The sequence below is a fragment of the Rattus rattus genome, chromosome 11 (genome assembly GCF_011064425.1).
Source record: "Rattus rattus isolate New Zealand chromosome 11, Rrattus_CSIRO_v1, whole genome shotgun sequence".
NCBI classification, from domain to species: domain Eukaryota; kingdom Metazoa; phylum Chordata; class Mammalia; order Rodentia; family Muridae; genus Rattus; species Rattus rattus.
The window spans coordinates 29,080,293-29,102,733 of record NC_046164.1 but is presented as its reverse complement, the minus strand read 5'-3'; the positions used below and the strand labels follow the sequence as shown (position 1 = coordinate 29,102,733).

Below are 22,441 nucleotides of genomic sequence, written 5' to 3'. Positions count from 1 at the left end.
TGGATGGTGAGTGGATGGAGACCATGTGGATGGAAGGAGACCATGTGGATGGTGAGTGGATGGGAAGGGGTGACTGCTTTTGAAATTGGAATCCTCTGACTGTACCTTTCCACATTTATATCCTTTGTGGGAGAGAGAGTCTGAAGGGAGCTGTAGAAAGCCAGGACAAGACCCTCACACACATAGAACTTCTCTGGAGGCCATGTTCAAAGAAAGGACAGACCCTGGGAAAGAAATTCAATGGAACCGCCTTTTCCCTGTATGTATGTGCTGGGACTCTGTCCACTAGATTGTATTTTATCAAACAGGACAGATTAACAAAATGCTGTGCACAAAGAAATGATCATAGGATTCAAGGGCTGGATGTAATTGGGCTCAATTCTACTAAGAATAAGAATGAATTAGATTATAGAAAGGAGTTCTTAAGTCACTCCTATAATGCTTGCCATTGAAAGCTTCCTTTCCCAGGAACATGGGACTTAGCAGGGGCCTGGGTGCAGAACAGTGTGCAGTGACACAGTCCAGCACGGGCCTTGAACTAAAGGCAGACTGGACGGCTCTAGGGAAGCTCATTGCTTGGTTCAAGGGGACAGCGTGCTACTAAAGGCTTATGCAGATCTCTTCCTCCTGGAAGCTGAAGGTGTAGCTCCTAGCTGTGTCTGTCAGGTGCGGTCACGAATCATTAACTCTGAGAAATAATGTTCAAGTCGAAATAAAGTCTGAGAAAGTAAAAGCATCGTTTAAAATCCCTTACGTCGAATTTATGCTTATGCCTGATCGTTTGAAATAAAAATATTGAATTCTTAATGTGCCAAGGAATGGTGCATATGTTATCTTCGTTAATTCTACACCATTTCCAGACAGTAAACAGACTGGAGCGTGGGCAAGGTAAAGAACTTGACAAGGCCACACACCAGAGAATCAGAAAGTTAACTCTTTGAAAACTCTGTAATTCCCAACCCATGCTGATCTATGCCAGTGTCTTCAAGGCAGCCCTTGGGGAGCAGCACACAGATTTCCGTTGTCTAATCTTACTGTGCTCTGCCTAGGGCTTCCCTAGATGAACTTCCCAACCTCACCCATCTGCTTCAGCTCTGTCTCTGGGAATGACACATGCCACAGAACTGGGCAACACGGAGACAGTTCTACCCTTGGTAATAAACACCAGAGAAGGCTCATGACAGGCTCTGGACTAAAGCATCAAAGCTAAACATTTATAATTGCTTAGAGGAAAAGATGCTGCCCCCATTTCCCTGGAGTATGCAACCTATGAGTTTATGCATTTCTCTTTTTCAGTAGGTTAGCCCAAGGAATTTCTTTTCTTCTTTCTTTTTTCTCTTCGTTTTTTTACCCCTCCCCCCTTTCCTTGCTCCTTTTTTTTCCCCCTTGTCCGTTACAAATGTGAGAACTCTGGCAATCCTCCTTCTCAGTAGTGGAACATGTGATCACTTGGGGTTGCTCAGTTTTGCCCACACATAGGTACCTAAGGCTCCTTGCTCACCTCTGTTGGGATCCTCACAATGCTCACAAAACACTTTACATTCTGGCTTCAACACCACAGTGGGAAACCAAAGGACTAAACGGACCATCAGAGCTCTTTGTGCAGCACAGCACAAAGGCACACTGCTTGGGCCTGGAGATCAGATCCAACTGTAACACTCACTAGCTCAGCACCCAAAGCAAGTTACTAAAGCCAACACCTTATGCTTGTATTACGCCACCTACAAAGTAGAGGCAGCGCCTCTCTTGAGGGATACTTGGGGGATTAAATTACACTAAGCACTTAGAACAATGTCTTCTGTTGTGTACATTTCCTGTTACAACCATGTTGGCCATATTAATCTTGAGAAGGATGAATCAGAAACAGAGTATTTACATGACCACCTTAGGTGATAGGCTATCCTACCTACTATCCATAATCCTTCAGGGGAGAGATAAGGGAGCAGCAAATGCAGGGAAGCAGGAGAGGAGCCAATGCTGAGTGGCTAGGACCTAGAGATCAGTAGAGTGGCGATGGGAGCCTGTCAGGAGTCATCTAGGCTAGACTAAGGCTAGCAGGTGGCCTTCCTGGAGGTGACCCACCATTTTTGCATGGTCTATGATGCTGAGCTCTATGAGGTAAAGTCCCAAAGAGACTTCACCTCAGGATTGTTTCTTGCAGCTGATTAATATATTATATAAATTAATATAATAATCCCTGGGCATTAGCCCGCCCTATTGACAGATTTCCTGCAGATCAGCATAAAGATGAACTTTCATGAAGTAATGCTATTTAGATGAACTAAAGAGTTTAGAGAATTCCTGATTTGATCTTAGGAAGAAGGTTTTAAGAAATGGCTTTGGTTGTTCTGCTAGAAAGATGTAATAAAGTTAGGATCAAGAATAGAATGTGCCCACTCCTCATAATAGTAAGCAAAGGCTGCATAATAAGAAATACAATGAGCTTTCATAACTACACTCAAAGGAGAAATAGGCTTGGAACAAATTTGTGTTTAAGGAAAAGCATTCAGGTCCAAGGATGAAGCCACAGACGTACACTATGATAAGACAGGCCATGTGAAAACTGTTGCTTTGAACTTATAATGAGCATATAGAATGAAACATTGCTTTGAATTTAATATCAACTTCCTTTCGTTACTCCCATTTTATGTAACATTTATTCTCTGAGGTAATTTTCTAAAGAACTTTTGTCTATAAAAAGGCCAGAGAAAAGAAATAAATGTGATGGTTTGGCTTTGGGGACTCAGCGCCATCCATCCATCCATCCATCCATCCATCCATCCATCCATCCATCCATCCATCCATCCAAATGTAGTGGCATAGCCATTCTCCCATGTCACCTGGTGTGTATGTGTCTGTGTGAGTGACTTTTCCTCTATGGTAGTGCTAGCAATAAACCCTTTACCTCATCCCCTGCTGCTATACAGCAAGAATTAATCAACACTTACCTCGGATCGCTGGCCGCTCTGGTAAAGTTCAGGCAGCTGCAGAAGGGTCTCTGCTGAAACATCTTTCTCCAAAACTCCATAAATGATGGGGGGGACAGAAGTGAAGAGGAGGTTGAAGAAGATCAGAACCCAATAGTCAGTCATAGATGTTCCTGAAAACCCACAAAAGAACTGGTACCAGAAAAGGAGATTCACATAGGCCTGGGGAGACAAAAAAACACGTCCAGATCTTAAAGACATCAGTACACACTCTGAATGGGTGTCCTACGTGCTGCACTGCTGAGTCCCGGACCTTTAGTCTTCCGTGGCTTTGCCCACAGACATAGATGGAAGACTACAACTTCTCATGTAGTTCTTTAATTTTGTTTTGTTTCTAACCGATATCTCATTAAATTATACACATGCACACACCAGTACTACGTGGTGCTGCTGGCACAATTCTAAATGATTTACAACTAATTCTTTTAGTTTTCGTAACAACTTGGGAATTACTGTTGCTCCCATTTGACAGGTGATGAACTAAACTATTTCTGATTGATTAAAACATATACATGCATTTCTGATTCATCAAAATATATGCATGCAAACCTTAGCCTCCATTGCAATGGTGATAGGAGCAGAGGTCAATGCTAAACTTATTAGGGCATCATGGTACCGCCGTGGGAATGGGATTACCGTTTCTATAAAATGGACCACTGGTGGCTTTCCTCAACCCTGAGAAGATGTAGCCAGAAAGGCCTATTACCAAAGCCCAACCACACCCAGTCCCAGATTTCAGACTTCTGGCTCCTAGACTGCAGGAGATTCCCATCGTTATTACTTTGGTACTCCGTCATTGCATGCTGAATTATCTAAGCCACTGAGGGGCAAAGTGAATAGGACATTTGCACAAAGCTACCCGGACATTTATGTGCCATGTAAGTGGCAGAGTTGCAGATATGTTCACTCTAGATGAAGAAGACAAAGGTGAAGACACCTGGCTTGGAGAAGACACACCACACACGCATTGTTTTCCTACTCCTGCCCAGTTATTTCTTAGTAGTTACGAGGAATGGAGCCAACAGAATGGGCAACATTCAGTGCTAATATTGGACAGTCTCTTTGGAAGAAGCACGGGGGAAATGGCTGCCCTGGAGGTTGGTCTTTCCCCCAGCATTGTATCTTTCATTTTTTATTAAAAGAAGAATCCTTTTATATTACTGTTTTACATTTTCTGTTTCCATCAATATTACACTTAGGGAAGGGTGGTTATCTTTTGCAATTGCCTTCATGACCTATAACTGCATCCTGAAAAAAAAAATACTAACAGTAATGGTTTTCATGTGGTGGCATGCATCAGGATAGTGTAGGCTGGGGAAGCACCGACGTTTTCTCAGTGTTCCACATCAAAAGAGGTCATAAGAACAACTCTTCAAATGGCCCAGCATCATATCTTAGATAAGGCCAGCACAGCAAAAATCCTACTTTTAAGGATCAAGAGAAAATGTAGTCTAAAGACCATAATGTAATTATAGTCCACCTTGAATAAGCAAATGAATCAACATGAATGTGTAAGAAAGAAAACTGAAGTCCAGTATGTTGCTATATGTCCGTAATCCTAGCACTAGGATGCTGAAGCAGGAGGATTACTACAAGTTTGAGGTGCTCCTGGACTATGTAGTGAATTCCAGACAACCTAGGGCTGGACACTGCCTGAAAAAAAATAATTAAAGAAAAAGAAGGAAGGAAGAGAGGGAGGAAGGAAGGAACATAGGTAAGTATAATTTAAATGGAACACTAAAGATTAGACACCAGGATTTCCAAACAACTTCTGATTATTCCAAGGAATAATTATACCATGATCACAAAATATCTACCAAGTATTAATAGATTTTTATGGGCTGGGTAGACAATCCTTGCAATTAGATTTTCCTCTCTCACTCTCTTTGATATATTACAGGAGCCATTTTTTTGGAGCAGAAGGTTTACTTATTTATTTATTTACTCATTTATTTATTTATTTGCCTCCCCAAATATGATTTCATTTTCTCCTGACAACATCACTTTGTAATCCTGCCTGTCACTATCTCTTTATAGAAGGTCAAAAATTGGAGTCTAAATGAACCCGTCAGGACTTAATGGGATGTAAACGCAGAGGGAGCAGAGCGTGCCGGCAGATGGACAGGCCCAGCAATTTGCTGTCAATAGTTCAAACATACACAGTCCCAGATTATCTCTGGAAAGACATTTAGAACAGCTTCCCGCTGTCCTCCAGACACTAATGAACACAGCAAGTTAGCACCGTGGTACTCCTCTTCATCCCTGAGGCAGCCAGCAGTAGAAGGTTGGACTGGAGAGGCGGGTGGCAAATTCTCAGCAGGTACATACCACATTCTTGTAGAAAAAATAGAGAATCATGTTGGAGAGCCGTGTGTAACACCAGTGCCCGTGCACGAGAAGCAGCTTGCTGAGATGTCTGAACTGGGAAATGGCAAAGTCACTGGCCATCACAGCCTGCAGAGGAGACAGGAAGGGAGGACTGGGCAAAGGAACATGCTAGAACGCACACAGTCTAGCAGGTGTAGCCTGAGCAGCAGAAAACCCCAAATCAGTTCACTTACCTTACAAGCAGATCCAGAGAGACAACACATATGTACACACACACACATACATACATATACACATGCATACATATACACATGCACACGCAGAGACAGACAGACAGACAGACACATCTTCCTCATCCTTACTCTCTCATGTCTCCTTTCCCTTCCCCCACCCCAGTCCTCTACATTTTTCATGTCGTGTATTCAAATAGGAGTAGATATTTTTCAGTGAGAATTTAAGCAAAGCCGTCACATGCTTACAGAGTGAGATCTTGCAGTGTATATGAGCTTTGTAAAAAGAGAACTCGGGGCTGGAGAGATGGCTCAGCAGTTAAGAGCACTGACTGCTCTTCCAGAGGTCCTGAATTTAAATCCAAGCAACCACATGGTGGCTCACAATCATCTGTAATGGGGACCCGATGCTCTCTTCTGGTATGTACATGACATAAACAAATAAATCTTTTAAAAAAGGAGAGAGAACTCATGAATACAGCAGAGACTAGCCAGAAACCTAATAGTCACAAGTGACCAATGGTGAACTGGGAGAAGGTCCTGCCTTCTTCAGTCCCTACACCATAGCTTCACTGCCCCACTACAATTATATCATGAAGAAGGTTTTCTTCTGTAGATAGATTATGGTCATGGTACTTGGGTGTGTACTCACCTGCATGCCTTCTTGACCTGAAACACCGATCCCAATGTCGGCCACTTGTATCATGCTAACATCATTGGCACCATCACCTTCAAGAGGTAGAAGAAAACATGAGACACATGAGAGGACTAAAATTCAAACAGGAAACCTAGCGCTATTCAAGTGAACAAGTTGGTCCTATGAGCTTTAGCCCATGTCCCAGAGTTACTTGAACAGTCTCTAAGCCACATACTACCATTCTTCTCCTTTGAAAACTCTGAGCCAGCCCCCCACAGTTCAAATCCTGCTCAGCACCAAAGTCTCCATATTCTTACTGGGACGGCCCATCAAGCACCATTTAAAGCATGTCGCCATTTTGGAAATCCAAAGTCCCCAAGTCCACATTTGTCCAATGAAAGATATGGCCAGGCTGATCACAACAATACCCCAGTGCCAGGTCCCAACTTCTGTCTTAGGCTTTTACTACTGCCCACTTTTAGGTTCCAGAGCTACCCAGCATGCCCCATCACATGGTTTTACAGTGGTGACCAAAGACACTAGTCTCCTTCAACACCAGAAGCCACTTGCAGATATGACACTACAGAGGGATGGCCCCTCTGCCATCTCTGTTGTCTTTACTCACGCACAGCTGAAGCAGCTGCCACTGCTCGGAGAACTGAACTTAAAATGGCAAATCTTTTCCCTATTTTTCTCAATAGCATTTGTTAACTGGTATTTGCCATATTTACATTTAGCTGCTCATTCATTTGTGCTAGCTCTATGCACTGTAAGAAAGGTATCAGTTACTGCCTAAGGGGTAGGGGGAAGGCTGTCACAGACATGTCACTCAAATATATGCATTGAATGGATAACTGTTTTGTATAACTAAATTTAACTTTCCTGAAGGAAGAACGCCTGAGGTTTTCAGTTCCATGGTTCGATACTGAGCTCTAGGTAATTAAGTTAATTTGGGGTCTAAGATATAACCAACAGAATATTATCACACTGTTCTCTGTGCCCCATGCCTAACATCAGGTTCACAGTAAAAATCAGAGAGACAGGAAGGGAGTAAGTAGTACAGACAGAGATGGAGGGGAGGAAAGAAAGTGCATCTGGAAAAGAAAATACAGAATTATAAGGAGATGGATGGATGGATGGATGGATGGATGGATGGATGGATGGATATATTCAGTATATTATATACAGAAGAAAGGAGAGACAAAGGATCAGCCCCTGGGACATACAAAGGAGACAGGGTCCCCACCCTCCTACCTCCACTCACCAATGGCCAGGGTCATCACATGGAGATGGTTTCGAACCAATTTGACCACCTCACTTTTTTGAAGGGGGGTGGCTCGGCAGCAGATCACAGCTTGGCACCATGCAGTGAGCTCAAGGAACTGCTTTCGCAGACTCTCCTGTAGGGCAAACTCCAGGGTCTTCCCAGTGATAACAAGTCCCGCACGTCCTGGGACCTGAGGGTCAGGAGGCTGAGGAAAGTTCTTTCTCGGTGATGCCAGCTCGGGCGACACTTGAGTTCTCTTCTGCAGTTCTTCCAAAATTGCGCTCATCAGCATCCCACAGGCATCCTTGAATAAAGGGGAAGAGGCTGTTAGCCTCAGGGCACCACTGGAGAGCTGGCTCAATTTTTCATTCTCCTTCCCTAGCAATTGCTGGATCACGGCTGCTTTGGGTAGTGAACCATAAGCTACTGTCAAAGAGACCACTTCATATCTTTTCAGTTTTGCAGCGCTCATGGGCTTCTGTGGACTTGAGGCCAGGGAAGATGGGGGCACCACAGACATAATTTTTACAGCTTAAAATGCCTACATTGGATGCAAAATTCCACCGTATCAGCCGCATCTCTTCCCCAGAAATGGATCTGGAGAAATGGATCTGGAGAATCCTCAGGTCTCGCGCCACCCACTACGAGCCGTTTGGCATTAAGCAAACACATCATCTCCCTCATCTGCAAAAGGCACGAGTTGCCTCCATCCCAACACTGTTGTGAAGACCAACTGAGACATAGAGATGTTTAAGGCAGTGACTAACGCCTGCATCTTCTTTTTATTTGATACATTGATCCTCTCAGACGCATTTGCTGAGGAAGCGTATGAGAAAATATTCTGGGCTTGGGACGCCTGTCTTCAGGGAGCTTCTACTCTGGTCAGGATGGTCTTAGTGGAGTTTATCACACCAGCTTTGTATGCGTGTGCACTCCACCAGACACAGGAAATGCTATAAAGGCAGTCTTCCCTTCTAATCTGTTTGGGTTTGGTTGTTGTTGTTTCAGAGACTGTAGCTCTGGCCTAACATATGCTAAGCTTGTACCTAACTCACTTTTTAATCCCTGTAGGGAAGAAAGGGGGGAAAAAGGCACTTCCTGGCTCATCAGTGCAGAGCGTTTCCTGCTCTTGCAGAGGATCAGAGTTCAGCTCCCAGCACTGACTAGAGCAGCAGTTCTTAACCTGTGAGTCATGACCCCCTGGGGGATCTAAGGACCCTTTCATAAGGGCGGCCTAAGACCATCAGAAGACAGACATTGTAAATTACAATTCATAAAAGTAGCAAAATTACAGTTATAAAGAGGCAACTGAAATAAGTTTATGGTTGGGGTTGCAGCCTTAGTAAGGTTGAGAACCACTGCTCTAGAAGCTCACAAACACTGGTAACTGAGGTTTCAGTGGGATCCAACGTGCTCTTCTGAATTCTGGGGGCACTCCAGATTCTGCGCTCACACATGCGTAAACCCATGCCCTCGCAAACACGTACGGGTACTCAACTTCAAATATTTGCTGAGCACACTCTATTCACAAAGACTAACTAACCATAAACTTACTCAAAAAGTACTGCATTGATGACCACTAAGTCTAGGTCTCAGATCTAGAACTGGGAGACTGAAACTCATCTTGAAATAATTTATTGATGTAAGTTCATGAGTGACTTTTTTTTTAAAAAAAAAACTTTTAAGTGCTAATTTACCAAGCATTTCCTAACCCACAATAAAATACAAGGGACAAAGAAAAGGTAGGAACAGATACAAAATCATGATGCAACAGACTTGATGACCATACTATGAATAATCATTGCGAATGAGTTTGCACAGGGCTGGGCCCTTTAAGAGGTGGAGCCCTGTGGATGGTCATGGAGGAATGGGTGCTGGCCTTTCACAAGGAGTTAGTTAGTCTACTAGGAACAGACTAGTTCCTCCAGGAACAGACAAGGAAAGAGGCTAGCCTGGCCCCGCCTTACCCTTGTGCTTCCTCTCGTCCCAACTGAGCTTTCTACCACTCACCATCGGTGCACATAGCCCCGTGGGATGCTCTCCATCATGGGACACCCACCAGAAGCTATAGCTCGCACCATGCTTATGAGCCTTCAATCTGTGGGCTACAATAAACTTCTTATCTTCTCTACAGTACTCAGCTCACAGAGTCTGTTACAGCCTCAAAATAGGCAGTCTACATCCAGCTATGAAATGGAGCTACCCAACTACCTTAACCTTAGAACGAACTTGAGCCTACGTACCTCTAAAGCCATGAAGGAAAAGTCACATGTGCCTATTGTAGACACAAAATATAACAGGAAAACCATTTATACAAATGTTTCTGAGTTTGATGAAATTAATATGGCATAATTTAGAAATCAGAGTACTTAATAGTCTTTGAAAGTCAAACTGTTCCATAAGAGGTGATGTTTACAGTGGAACATGTATATTAATATAAAATTCCTGGAAGCACTGACATTATATGGTAGAGTTTACAGTCTAGATAGTCTTCATAATATAGTTGTGAAACACTTGTAGCTTTATGAGTATACAAAAGGTGCTGACCTTTTTAGCAGTATGTACACACATGTATATACACGTACACACATACATTCACATACACACACACACATATAGTCTTGATTATCAATTCTAGATTTGTGAGTTCGGGTACTTGTTACCATTTATTTTCAATCTATACTCTCAGGATTTTGGAGCCCTTATACTGCCAGGAAAAGTGATAACTGGGTCACATGATATTTCCACCAACTGTAGGAAGTAGTTGTTTATATATAATCTATCAATCACAATATAATATACAAATATCTTAAAGTAGGAGATAACAACTTCAATGTTTGTTGTTACTTAACACGGTAAGAAATCACCATATTTTGGTGTCTCTACCTATAAAACGAGTTAATATGTACTTGTCATAATTGTTCAATGAGATCATGCGTGGAACGTCTTTTAGAGCTTCTAATAAAGACTGTAAATACTAGGTTATTATTTTCAGAAGAAAAATGTTATAAGCATATAACTTAAACCGAACAATCCTGAGCTGGCTCTGTACGTCTGAACAACCAATGTTAGGATTTGATAACGTGAATAGTAAAGGAAAAAAACCTTCCTATGGATGGAACTGATGAAGGCTTCTAAGTGGATAAAGTTATGCCCACAGTGGAGTTCATAGAAATTTGTAAAGTTACCACACATGACTTTAGATATCTCGGAACCCACACAGGACAGCTTGGGCTTTGTGATACGAGTCTTTTTGACTTTTAGGGACTCCTGAGGAATGGAGACTGGGAAAGGGATATTTACAGAGTAGTTACTAAACCCAGACTCACGAAATGAAAATTAAACTACCTCTATTGTCTTGAGCTGCATAGAAAATTCACACATATAAAGTTATCAGTAGCAACTAACATCAACTAGATATGCACTAATTATTTCTTGAACTGGTAGTTTTAAATGTCTTCCAACATAAATTGTGTATGTGTGCGCGCGCGCGCGCGCGTGTATATATATATATTCGTGATAATTTTTAACCAATCAATAAAGATCTAATTCAATAAATAAAAAATATATTTACTGTGCTTCTAAAAACAAAATCTAGAAGAAAGGGTTTTATATGTTTTTGTTTTTGTTTTCCCTGGAGTTATCTGTATTTTGATGCTAATTCCACTGCCCCAAGGATGGTTGCCTAGTCACGCACTCAGGACTCAGGTGACTTCACCAGAAACCTTCTCCCCCATTTAATTTGTAAAATACAGGTGAGGCAGGTACAGGATAGAAGGAGGCCTGTTGTTGGAGGAGAAGGAAGGATGGGCAGGAGAGAAGTTTGGAGGAAGAGGAGGAGACTGGGAGAAGCCTCGGCAGAGAGAACGTGGAAGCTGACGTTAAGATTCCGCTCTGTGTATTTACAGGTTGTTATGAATATTCTTGAGGGATGGATGTGAACCGGGCTTTGTATGTTTAGGTGGGCAATTATATCTTATCAACTGGATCAAAGGTTATTGTGTTGTGTGTCCTTTCGTGTATCAATTTAAGTGTAAGAAAGTGTGGAGCGGCTAGAGACACTGGGCAGTTGCGGAATTGGGATGTGTGTTTCTGACATGGAAACCCGCCTTGGGAACTAGATAGGTAGAGAGATTGTCGCCAGGCTCAGAGAGAGGCCTTCGGCAGTGTGATATGGGATGGAGCAAAGCAGGTGAGACGCTTTGCTGACTGAGACTTAAGATGTCTAGCAGATATCTTGGGGCACTGTGATGTAGACCTAGTGGGGATGAAAGATACTCATTTATTTTATATATATTTTACAACAACATGTTTTTGTCATAAAGAAATGAGAAATGAGTTTAGAGGTAGTGGTGCAGGCTTTAATCTCAGGACTCCGGAGTCAGAGGCAGGTGGATCTCCATGAGTTTGAGGCCAGCTTAATCTACAGAGCTAGTTCCAGGACAGTCGGGGCTACACAGAAACCCTGTCTCCCTGTCTCAAAACCAAACCAAACCAAACCAAACCAAACCAAACCAAACCAAACCAAACCAAACCAAACCACCACCACCAACAACAACAACCACAAAAGACTGTGATGAAAATAAGGAGGTCAATTTGTTAAATCTAATCTAGACATTACAGGGTCTACAGCTGGATTGAAACATCACATAACATCACACTAATATAATTTTTATTTCCATGTATCTGCTAAAAATAAGTTTTGTTGAGATGGAGAGATGACTCAGTCGGCAAAGTGTTTGCAAGTGTGAGGACCTGAGTTTAACATCCAGAAGCCCTGGGGGAAGGCTGAGCATGGTGGTACTGCTGGCAAACCCAGCAACTGGGAGGCAGACAGCAGACACAGATGGAAACAGGCAGATTCTTGGAGCTTGCTGGCTGCCCTCTGTAGTCCAATCAGCAAGCCCCAAGGCAATAGGAGACCCTGATTCAAATGAACAAACAAACAAAAAGACAGAGAGACAGACAAAAATTAAAATAAAAAAAAATAGCCCCTGAGGAACAAGACTAGAAATCGACCTCTGGCTTTTACATGTACATGCACACTCATATATATACATACACACACATACAGACACACACACACACACATAACAGACACACATACACACACATACAGACATACACACATACAGACACATACACACACATACATACACACGGACATAAATATACACATACATACAGATACATACACACATGCATACACACACATACATACACATACACAGACACATACACACTTGCACACACACACGTACACACATATACAGGCACACACACATATCAACACATACATGCACACATTCAGATACACACACACAGATATAGACATAAATAATACACACATATACAAACATACATACACAGAGACACATACATACACACATACACAGACATAAATATACACACACATACAAACACCTACATACAGATTTATTTAAATCTTTTAAAGAGAAACCGGTGCAGAATGTCAGAAGCTTAACGGCATGCCAGGTAGTGCACTAGCTGACTGACCGACTTGCATTCATTATTTCCTAGAAACAAAGTACTCTGCTTCACTCTTGGCAGCATTGATATTTGAAATAAAAAAAATCTTTGTGTGTGGTGCTGTTCTGGGAGGTACAAGACACTTGGCAGTTACCACTAGCCTTTGATAACCACAGACCAAAAGCATCCATCCTACCCCAAGTGTGCCAGTCAAAACATCTCCACGTCTTGACGAATGTCCCCTTTGAAGCAAAGCTCCCTTTGGATGCACAGAGTGACTGACACACCCGACCTGAGCGATGCTCTGCCTGCTTCTCATGATGACACAGATCACCATGTCTGTTCTCACAGACACAGGGAGCACTTCCCCTGACAAATGCATGGGGCCCCACGTCCGAGAAGCATGCAACGCTATGCTTGGCTTCCCATGTATGCAGACTGGGAGCCATCCGGAGGGATGCCTGACTGGTCAGTAGGCTCTCTCTGAGGGGATGATGTTACTATTTTAGCTTTTCTAAAAGGTTTCCACATTGTTTGAATGTTTAATAATGGCCATGAGCTACGATCTCAAGATAAAAGTTTTGAATGTCTAAAAAGCTCTAAGTCAAATTAAGAGCACCAATAGTTAATTACTTTCCCTTCATTTTTGTTTGTTTATGCATTTGGTGTGTGTTCGTCTACTGGCATACCCATTTTGTGGTGTGCGTGTGCTCAAGTTGGTTCCAGGAATCGAACCCAGGTCCCAGGCTTGGCGGCAGCATTTCCACGGCACTGATTACTTCTCTGTTTTTCATTTTATGCTTGCCATTCTCTCTATAGAGGCTGAGACATCTACAGCATTGTTAGGTGCTGCTGGCGTTGCCAACCATCTGAAGAGGGAGGTGGTCTTTCCCCAGAAACCCTTCACTAAACTAATGCTGAAGAAGGCTTTTCCTCATTTTAACTACCGTCCGTGACAGGCAAGGAAGAAGAGGCCACGTGGGGCAGGTAACTCCCCAAGGACAGATAGTTGGTCAGTAGTGGTAAATATTTCATATGTCACTCAAGCCACATCCACTTGAGACACTGAAATGATCCTGCACCTTAATGGCACTGCCAGTTAGAAGTATGGCCATAAAACATCACCCAGTCAGTGTTAAATAAGGACAACTCTCTCTCCTCGAAACATATCACGGAGCTGAGTAGCAACCAGGGTTGAGCCATAAAACCACTAGCTAGCCAAAGGTGACAGCCTGTGACACTGGCTCAGAACCTGATCCTGCAAGGTGGCTACTGCAGACATCACCAAGTCAGGCCACGGTGACAGCATCATGTTACTGCCTGACTTTCACAACAGTATGCACACGTCTGGGACACAGCATGTCACTCCTCTAGGAGCCTTCTACCTACGTAACTTATTCAAATGTCTGTCCTGGTGCCTAACATTGGGGGGGGGGAGGTGGTTCAAAATCTTTCCAAGTCCTGCTTTAACACCTCCATCCATCCCCTTTATTTCTACAAAAGCTGGGAGCACCACCTAAATTCACCACTAGAGGGCAGGGTTGTGCCGAGAGCCTAATTTTAAAATTTATCATTAAAAATATCTTAGTTACTAACAGAAACTACTACTTCCCTTCAACTTGAAAGGGAAGTAAGTTCCAGTCTCAGGATTTTACATGTATTCTCATTTTTGTTCTGTTTTGACAAATCCCTGCTCGCGCAGTAGGGTGTGCCAAATAAGAAAAGGGAGTTTCTTTTAATGCTTGCATTCATTCATGATGCCTCTGAGTCGGGCTTTTAGAAAAATTGTGGCACCCTCCCAAAGCAAGCAAGGTCATTCAGCAGCATAACAGCAAGGAGCTACAGATGGCTGGCTTTCCCTTTTCCTTACACCCGTCCATCTCCTAACGCCCTAGGGGCTGGGAGTTGAGAGACCGGCTCAGTCTCGTCGAGCATACCTCACTCTGCGTGTTGAGGATGAAGAGCTTGTCGTCCGGCTCCAGGAGTCTGCATGCATAAGCTATGTTGACGGCTGTCTCCTGCTTGTCCCCTGTCAGCATCCAGATCTTGATGCCAGCTTTCTGAAGGGCTTCTATAGACTCGGGGACCCCCTCCTGCAGACGATCCTCAATGCCGGTAGCACCTGAAAAGCAGTCGAAATGAAAAACAAGGTTTCCTAGAAGCCAGAGCCAGAGAGAACTCACTTGGCCATCAAATGAATCCTCTCTGTGGGGCATTCATTTCTGACCTACGTAAACTGCGGACGAGACATAAAATACAAAGAACCATGGGATTTATCAAACACACATTCTCCTTCTGGCTAGTGTTCATATCAACAAATTCAAAAGCCGATTCAATTTTACCATTCTATGACACTCCCAGGGTTAAAGGCAAGCTCTTAAAGAACACTTGGCCACAGGATACAATGTCCATTAGGGGTGCTCTTTCATAGTGTCAGTCCATGATGTCCTTTTCTGGAACAACTGGATAGAACCAGATGTGCTTCAGAACCCAAGTTTTCCCACCGGTCATGTGCTGATACATCTTCTATTTTGTAATACCCATTAGTCACGCATATTTATACGTCATAGAAAAGCTTGCATATTTTCATGCTAATTTGGGTATTGATGCTAAAAATAGCGCCACCTCAAATCAGGTTTGACTTTGCTGCCAAATGAGTTTTGGCACTAAGCCCACAGGGGCTCTGCTTCGGGCATGCAGGTGAAGAAGCATGCATGTGAGCTCCTTACACTGTCATGAGGAAATGATCAGTATTTAAAGGGGAACACGACTATTGTTCCCGACAGACAGGAGAGGAGATTGTTTTCCCCTACAGAGAGGAACGGAACTCAGAGGCAGCTCTCTTGGTGTGATAGTGAGGCTTCCGTCAGAATCCACACCTCCGTGCTCCAAGGCATGGCTTCTGAACTTGCCAGCTCCCCACCATCCCTCTGGAGGCTTTCAGAAATTCCAGTGCCAAGGTCATGCACTAGACCCTCAGCCCTGGGATTCCTGGGGACATGGTTCTGGCATGAGGACAGTTTAGAGTTCTGTGAGTAATTCCGAGGTGCCGATCAGCCTGACACGAGGAGTGTTGGCTGTGTTTGTGTAGTTTAGATTAGAATCAGGAGAGAGGAGAAGATCACTTGCGGGTGCAGAAGAAAGGACATGGCCCTATATTTGGGGACACTGGAGTTTCTTGCTTTTTAGTTCATGTCTAAGTCTTTGAGCATGATCAAGCTACTGCACGACTCTGTGATCTATTTCTTCTAAATAAGATGTATGTTTGTTATAAAGATTTTAGACGACAACACAAATTTAAGGCTTTCTCCAATTCTTTGCAACATAGTTGCAAAATCCTTCTCTTGGACCAGGGTGTTTGTTTGACTCTGTATCAGGCCTTGGGTGTTTCAGTTTTACATCTTCCCAAGAATGCCCACTCTGTTCCCATCACAGAGGAACTCTAGTTCACTAAGAGGAACTAGGATCTGAATGCACTTGAATGTGGGAAGAGGTCAGAATGGACAGAGAGGGAGAACCACATACACTTAATAGATCAGCGTGGCTAGCTGGGTGCTGGTGACACTTGCCTTGAATCCCCGCCCTTGGGGGCAGAGGCAGGTGGATCTCTGTGAGTTTGCGGCCAACCTGGTCTACATAGCTAGTTATAGAATAGTCAAACCCTATCTCAAACCAAAACAACAATAAAATAAAGTAAAGGTAATTGAGTTTAAAAAAAACATCAAAGTGGCCAAAAGGGACAGAAAAATAATGGATTTAGAGACAAATTCTCTGCTCAGACAATACAGCACAATTTACCTACCAAGTAACGTGAGTTTGTTCTCTAGCCTCATGGCAGATTCAACTAACAATTCTTCCCTGTTGTCGATGCTGGTTTCTGCTAGAAAGTGATTCCTCAACCACTCTGCGTATTCCGTGTCACTCATGACCTAAGAGAGGAAGAAAAGAGGCTAGGAGTCTGGCCATTTAACCTTGCAATACCCTACCAGGACTGACTCTGGGCAAAATTCCATGCAACAACTTCATTTCTAGATTTCACCCTATGGGCACAATTGTTTTTGATCCATACTCCTTCACTTCACGAACACAGGATTCCCCAAACTCTGATCACGTGGATATGACCCTGCTGATAGACAGACACCACAGCTTAGTATCTCTGGGAACTTTTAAGCATTATCTTTGGTGAAAGTGAGTTCACCTATTAAACTGGGACAGAAGGTGGAATAGCCAGTTAAATCTGGGAGCGCTCTAATGATGCAGCTAAGACAATTCCCTTAGGAATGTTTGCTTGGCCACAGCCAACAGCACTCCAGATGCCTTCTGAAGATTAACTCCTAAGGTGAAGCTTCAGGAAAGGTAACAAGAAAGTCGCCATGTTAAAAAACACAGGAGGGCCATCGTTCTAACAAAACTTATAAACACAACTCCTGGAGAAGGAGCCAATGTCTTTCTGTCTTTCATTGCCATATTGGATGAATCTGTATTTCAGGTCTTAAAACCAGGGTCGAGTGGAGGAAGCTAAGCAATTCTTCTCTTACACACTCATTTTTGCCTGCAGTAATTTGATTTGGGAAACAAAACATCTATTGGAATACGTTCAAGTGAGAAGCCAGAGTTGGTTCGACCTTGAATCCCCTGTGCTTCCTACAATTGTATCAAAGAGACATTTGATCCTTTCTGGTTGACTGGGCTCTTGGAAGTCCACAACAGAGCCAGCCCCACTTTGCCTTCCACAATAATTAATAACTATAACAGGGGTGCTCAGGGACAGGTGTTGGCAATAACAGCCCCCAAAGCCCTTCTGGGGCTCTGATTATTTCTTGCTACTTAACTTTTTGTTTAAAAAGGACCTATCATGCAGCAAGACTGTTTTTCTCCATAAAGAATAATCAAAACTGGCTTAAAAATAATTTGGTAAGTTTACTTGGATTGAAGGATCAGTTTACAGGCACATAAAAAAAACAGGCCAAGGCTGGAGAGATGGCTCAGTGGTTAAGAGCACTGACTGCTCTTCCAGAGGTCCTGAGTTCAATTCCCAGAAACCACATGGTGGCTCACAACCATCTGTAATGGGATCTGGTGCCCTCTTCTGGTGCGTCTGAAGGCAGCTACAGTGTACTCATATATAATAAATGAATAAATCTTTTAAAACAAGGAAAAAAAGAAAAGAAAAGAAAAAGGAAGCAGGCCAAACAAAATTTCCAAGACTTCACAAGAGGAACAGGAAGGCTGCTCTCAGGTCAATTGTTTTTTTCAAATCTCATTTAATGCTGACGAGCTGGGAGGATGTTGATGCTGCGCTTTTTACTTCTAGAGAAACCGCTGCTTACATTCAAGGCCACTTGGTCACATGCAGAATGGAGAGGCTGTAAAAAGGGACTCTGGGGGGTTGGGGGGGACCTCCCTGGTAGCTGGGTTTGGATTGAGGTCCGGTACACACACACACACACACACACACACACACACACACACACACACACACACACACACACACACATACACTCACACACACTCACACACACTCATTTTCAGTAATGATGGGTAACCAGGAGAAGACGCAAGCCTGGGGTGCACTGGGCAGTCTCACCTTCTTTGCTACACACAGAGTGCGCAGGCCTCGTTTGGCATACTCGTCCAGGTGCCTCTGTGTTCTCTCCCTTATTACCATCTGTTGATCTTCCAGATTTGTCCCATCTGAAACCAGGAACAGAAAATCATTATTCCTGCCAGCCTGTGCAACTAGACCTTTTTTCTCCTCTAAAAATGACAGTTTAATCCATAAGAAACAAAAAGCATCTAGCTGTGTGTCTCAGATGTGTGCCTAGGAAAGGATCAGCTGCATAATTCTTCACTCTGATTCTTTTCCTCCTGCGCAGAGGAAGCACTGAAGCTTTGAAACAGACGCTGCTGGGAAGGGCTAGCGCTATCTAGCCTCTCCAGGGCTCTCCTCCCTTTTTAGGCAATAGATGCTTCCTGAAGTTCATACAGATTGATATTATTGTGATGCCCATTTTCCCCCAGAAGACCAAATAGGTAACTGCAGAGACACCGCTAAGGATGGGTTTCAGATGTAAACAAGCCAAGATCTCAGCGCCAGCTCTTCTGTCTTCCCAGCAACTCAAGCAGTTTTTCTTTCCAAGTGTGGGCGTGGCCCCAAACTCCCCAGTCCGTCTGACCATCACCATGACAACTGTGTAAACCTACCTGAGGAAGCCACGGACAGCAGCTCCATGATCACCGAATCAGCGCCTTTTGTATACACCACGACTTGTTTGGAAAGAGGATGCCGGACCACAACCGACATTCTTTTCCTTACCGAGTCAAAGGGCAGGATGTGTAGGAGTTGAAATGTTAATGAACCCAAAGCAGCAAAGTCCACCACGACCTGCTCTGGGGTCCGAGACCGTAAAGTGCAATGGTAAGCTCTGGCGGCATACACCAAGGCTGCTTCATCTGGACTCTCCGCCTCATAACACAGGTTGGAAGCCAAGGGCGGTGGGCCATCTAGGGCTTCAGCTGAGGCAATGGGGAGTCCAATGTCACTGTTTTCTGCCTCAGTTTCTGTACAGCAAGCTGAGTTACTGGCCTGGGGAATTTCATCCATCTGAGAAGACTCGTCCTCCATAGGAGGTGACAGTTTTGTTCGACTAAAGAAAGAGATTCTGCTCACAAAGGCACAGGGAGTCCCAGAGGTTGAATCCTTCCCGCTGGCAAGGGACGGTGAACTTGATCTCCGGACAGACAATTTCTGGAAGATGTTTTTAATCTCTTCCAAGGACTTGATGGGCATTCCACCCAGTGAGGAGAGCCCAATCTAGGAAGGACAATGGAACAAGTTCTTAATAACAGGTCCAAAATGAGGTCATTACAATCCTGAAAGTGTTCCCACTGTCTTAACTGCCAACCTGCCTCCTCCCCAGAAATTCCATAGCAAACAGGAAGACAAATAAAATGCCACCAGGAAAAACGACGTTACACATTGTGATGACGCTGTATATTTCTGTAACTATTTAGGTACAAAATGCTAATATTGGATTTCCTTATAGAATTGTTTCTAAAGCTGGGGGGTGGTGATGCATGCTTTTAATCCCAGTACCTGGAAGGAAAAGTTGATGTCTGAGTTCAAAGCTAACCTGATCTACAGAGTGAGTTCCAGGGCAGTGAGAACTATACAGAGAAATCCTGTCTCAAAAAACAAAACAAAACAAAACAGAAGAAAGGAAGAAAGGAAGGAAGGAAAGGAAGGAAAGGAAGGAAAGAAAGATAGAAGAATTTTACATATATACAATAACGATTATAAGCAGATTGAATGAGGCATAGTAGTGCTTGCACATAATCTCAGCTCTTGAAAGACAGAAGCAGAAGGACCCCCAAATTCAAAGCCAGGTTGGGTTACCTAATGAGACCCTGCCTCAAAGAATCAATTATGAAACAATTAATCACCATTAAAATAAAAATTCAAATTAGCTAAATTTCAATATTAAAACAAAGACCTCTTCTTGATATGTATTTTAAAATGAAGTTTATAGAGCATGGGTAAATTATTTCAAAAGTTCAGGGCCTTTAGAGTCTATAAAAGGTTATAACCAAACAGGGCAGTGTGTGGAAATTAGTGAAGAGGAACTTAACCACATCATCACATGATTTTAACTATTATTAGTATGCAGTTTGTTCTTATTCACACTTTGCCTTCTTTTATTCTTTTAATATCAGGGATTAAGCTTATAATTTCATGCCTATCACGAAAGATCACCCAGTAGATTGTAAAGTTTATTCATTCAAAAGTATGTGGCGAATTTAAACGTTTTCCTCGGTAACTGACAGCATGGCTTTCGAGGGGCTGCTGCTGGACACTCTTTGCTTTATCAGAGACTCAGACATAAAGCAAAATCTGCACCTTGTCACTGGGAAGTCTTTGTATCATTCCGTACGCTTCCTTTCTCTCGCTACCCTACGAATCTGGGAGAAGCAGGGGTCTTCAAGCCCACCAAGAGTTTATTCTAAGCAATATAGCCTTATTCCCTCTACGAATAAATCTACAATACTTCGTAGAGAGAAAAATGCCAAAAAAATCACCAACTTGAAAAACAGGTGTAAAATACCGTGTAGTACATTTTCTTCAAAATCTCATTTATTCTCTAATTACATAATCGCTTTTTTTAGAGCATCGTCTCAGGCAGCACTGTGTTAAATACAGTCTCTGATCAGGTGCGGCTTCAGTGAAAGTGAATTACTTTTATGTTCAAGTTCCCACCTCTGAAGTTGCCAAAAGAAAATGATCGGTTGGAGCATTAACATTTAATTGGATTTTGCTGCAAATTGAATTTTAAGTGGCTGTGTGGGAAAGGCAAGCTATACCAGGACGCTAGTATACTGCGATAGATCACCAGTGGTTTTTCCTCGTAACTAGAAGTAAATTTTCCATGACCTCTTAGGCACAGCTACACTAAAGAAATTCTGAATCCTGGCAGGTCGAACTCAAATTGGTTTATAGATAGATTGAGCCAAAGGAAATCTGGCTGGCACTTGAAGAAACTTTGTCACCATCATGACGATTAAACTAATGCTTCACTATGTCATGCCTATGATGTCGTAGGACTCAGAAGCCTCATGGGAAGCTCTAATTTAGTGGGGCAAGGAAGGCAAAGCAAATGTTCAGAGTAAGCCCAGGGTAAGCCTACGCCTTAGGCTCGCCCCCACCCTCAGCCCCAGCCCTGCACACTGGTTTTGTAACGCTGGTGAAATCCTTCCAAGGCGTCTTTATGATGCAGAGGGACATTTTTGATTATGAGCCTAGCCTTTAACAGCTCTCCAGCCCCAGCAACTGATGGAAACACATGCAGAGACCCACAACCAAATATTAGGGAGGAAGGATTGTGAGAGCCAGAGAGGTTAAGGACAGAAAGAAAACCTACAGAATCAATGAACGTGGGCCCATAGGGGCTCATAGAGGCTGGACCACCAACGGGAGAACACACCTAAGACTGACCTACGCCCTCTGAACATATGTAACAGATGTGCCACTTGGTCTTCACGTGGGACTCCCGACAGTGAGAGCAGGGGCTCCCTCTGACTCTGCAGCCTGCCTTTGGGACCCTTTCCCCTTAGTGATCTGCCTCTTCTAGACTCAATAGAAGATGTATCTACTCTTACTGAGACCTGATATGCTAAGGGTGGTTGATATCTATGGGAGACCTCCCCTCTTCTGAAGAGAAAGGGAGGAGAGGATGGGGAGGGGCGGGGGAGACTGGAGGGAAAACTGCAGTCAGGATGCAAAGCTAATCAGTTAACTAACTAATCAATGATTTTGAAATACAGAAGAACAGAGCAAGAGCTCCTAGCTTTCAAGGCTCTGAGAGGACTGAGCACGTTAGGACCAATAACTGTGGTAAGTGCAGAGGCAAGAACAAATCCTGAGGAAATGGTATACACCTGCTCTTCCTGCTGCTTTCGGACTTATCAGCATCCCATAACGAACCCAATATGGATGCATGTAAACCCC

General features: G+C 43.4%; 1 protein-coding gene across 1 annotated transcript in view; it reads right to left on the bottom strand.

Annotated features, from left to right (window-relative positions):
- The window catches only part of Atp10d (ATPase phospholipid transporting 10D (putative)), a 62,183-nt gene that overhangs the window by 11,706 nt on the left and 28,036 nt on the right, over window positions 1–22,441 (bottom strand). Inside the window, exons 11-18 of the mRNA XM_032916654.1 lie at window positions 19,144–19,753; window positions 18,527–18,633; window positions 16,742–16,868; window positions 14,877–15,061; window positions 7,447–7,753; window positions 6,198–6,274; window positions 5,316–5,441; window positions 2,949–3,149 (exon numbers count right to left, since the gene is read on the bottom strand). Of these exons, the coding sequence (XP_032772545.1) occupies window positions 2,949–3,149; window positions 5,316–5,441; window positions 6,198–6,274; window positions 7,447–7,753; window positions 14,877–15,061; window positions 16,742–16,868; window positions 18,527–18,633; window positions 19,144–19,753 (1,740 nt within the window). The remainder of the gene's footprint in view (window positions 1–2,948; window positions 3,150–5,315; window positions 5,442–6,197; window positions 6,275–7,446; window positions 7,754–14,876; window positions 15,062–16,741; window positions 16,869–18,526; window positions 18,634–19,143; window positions 19,754–22,441) is intronic.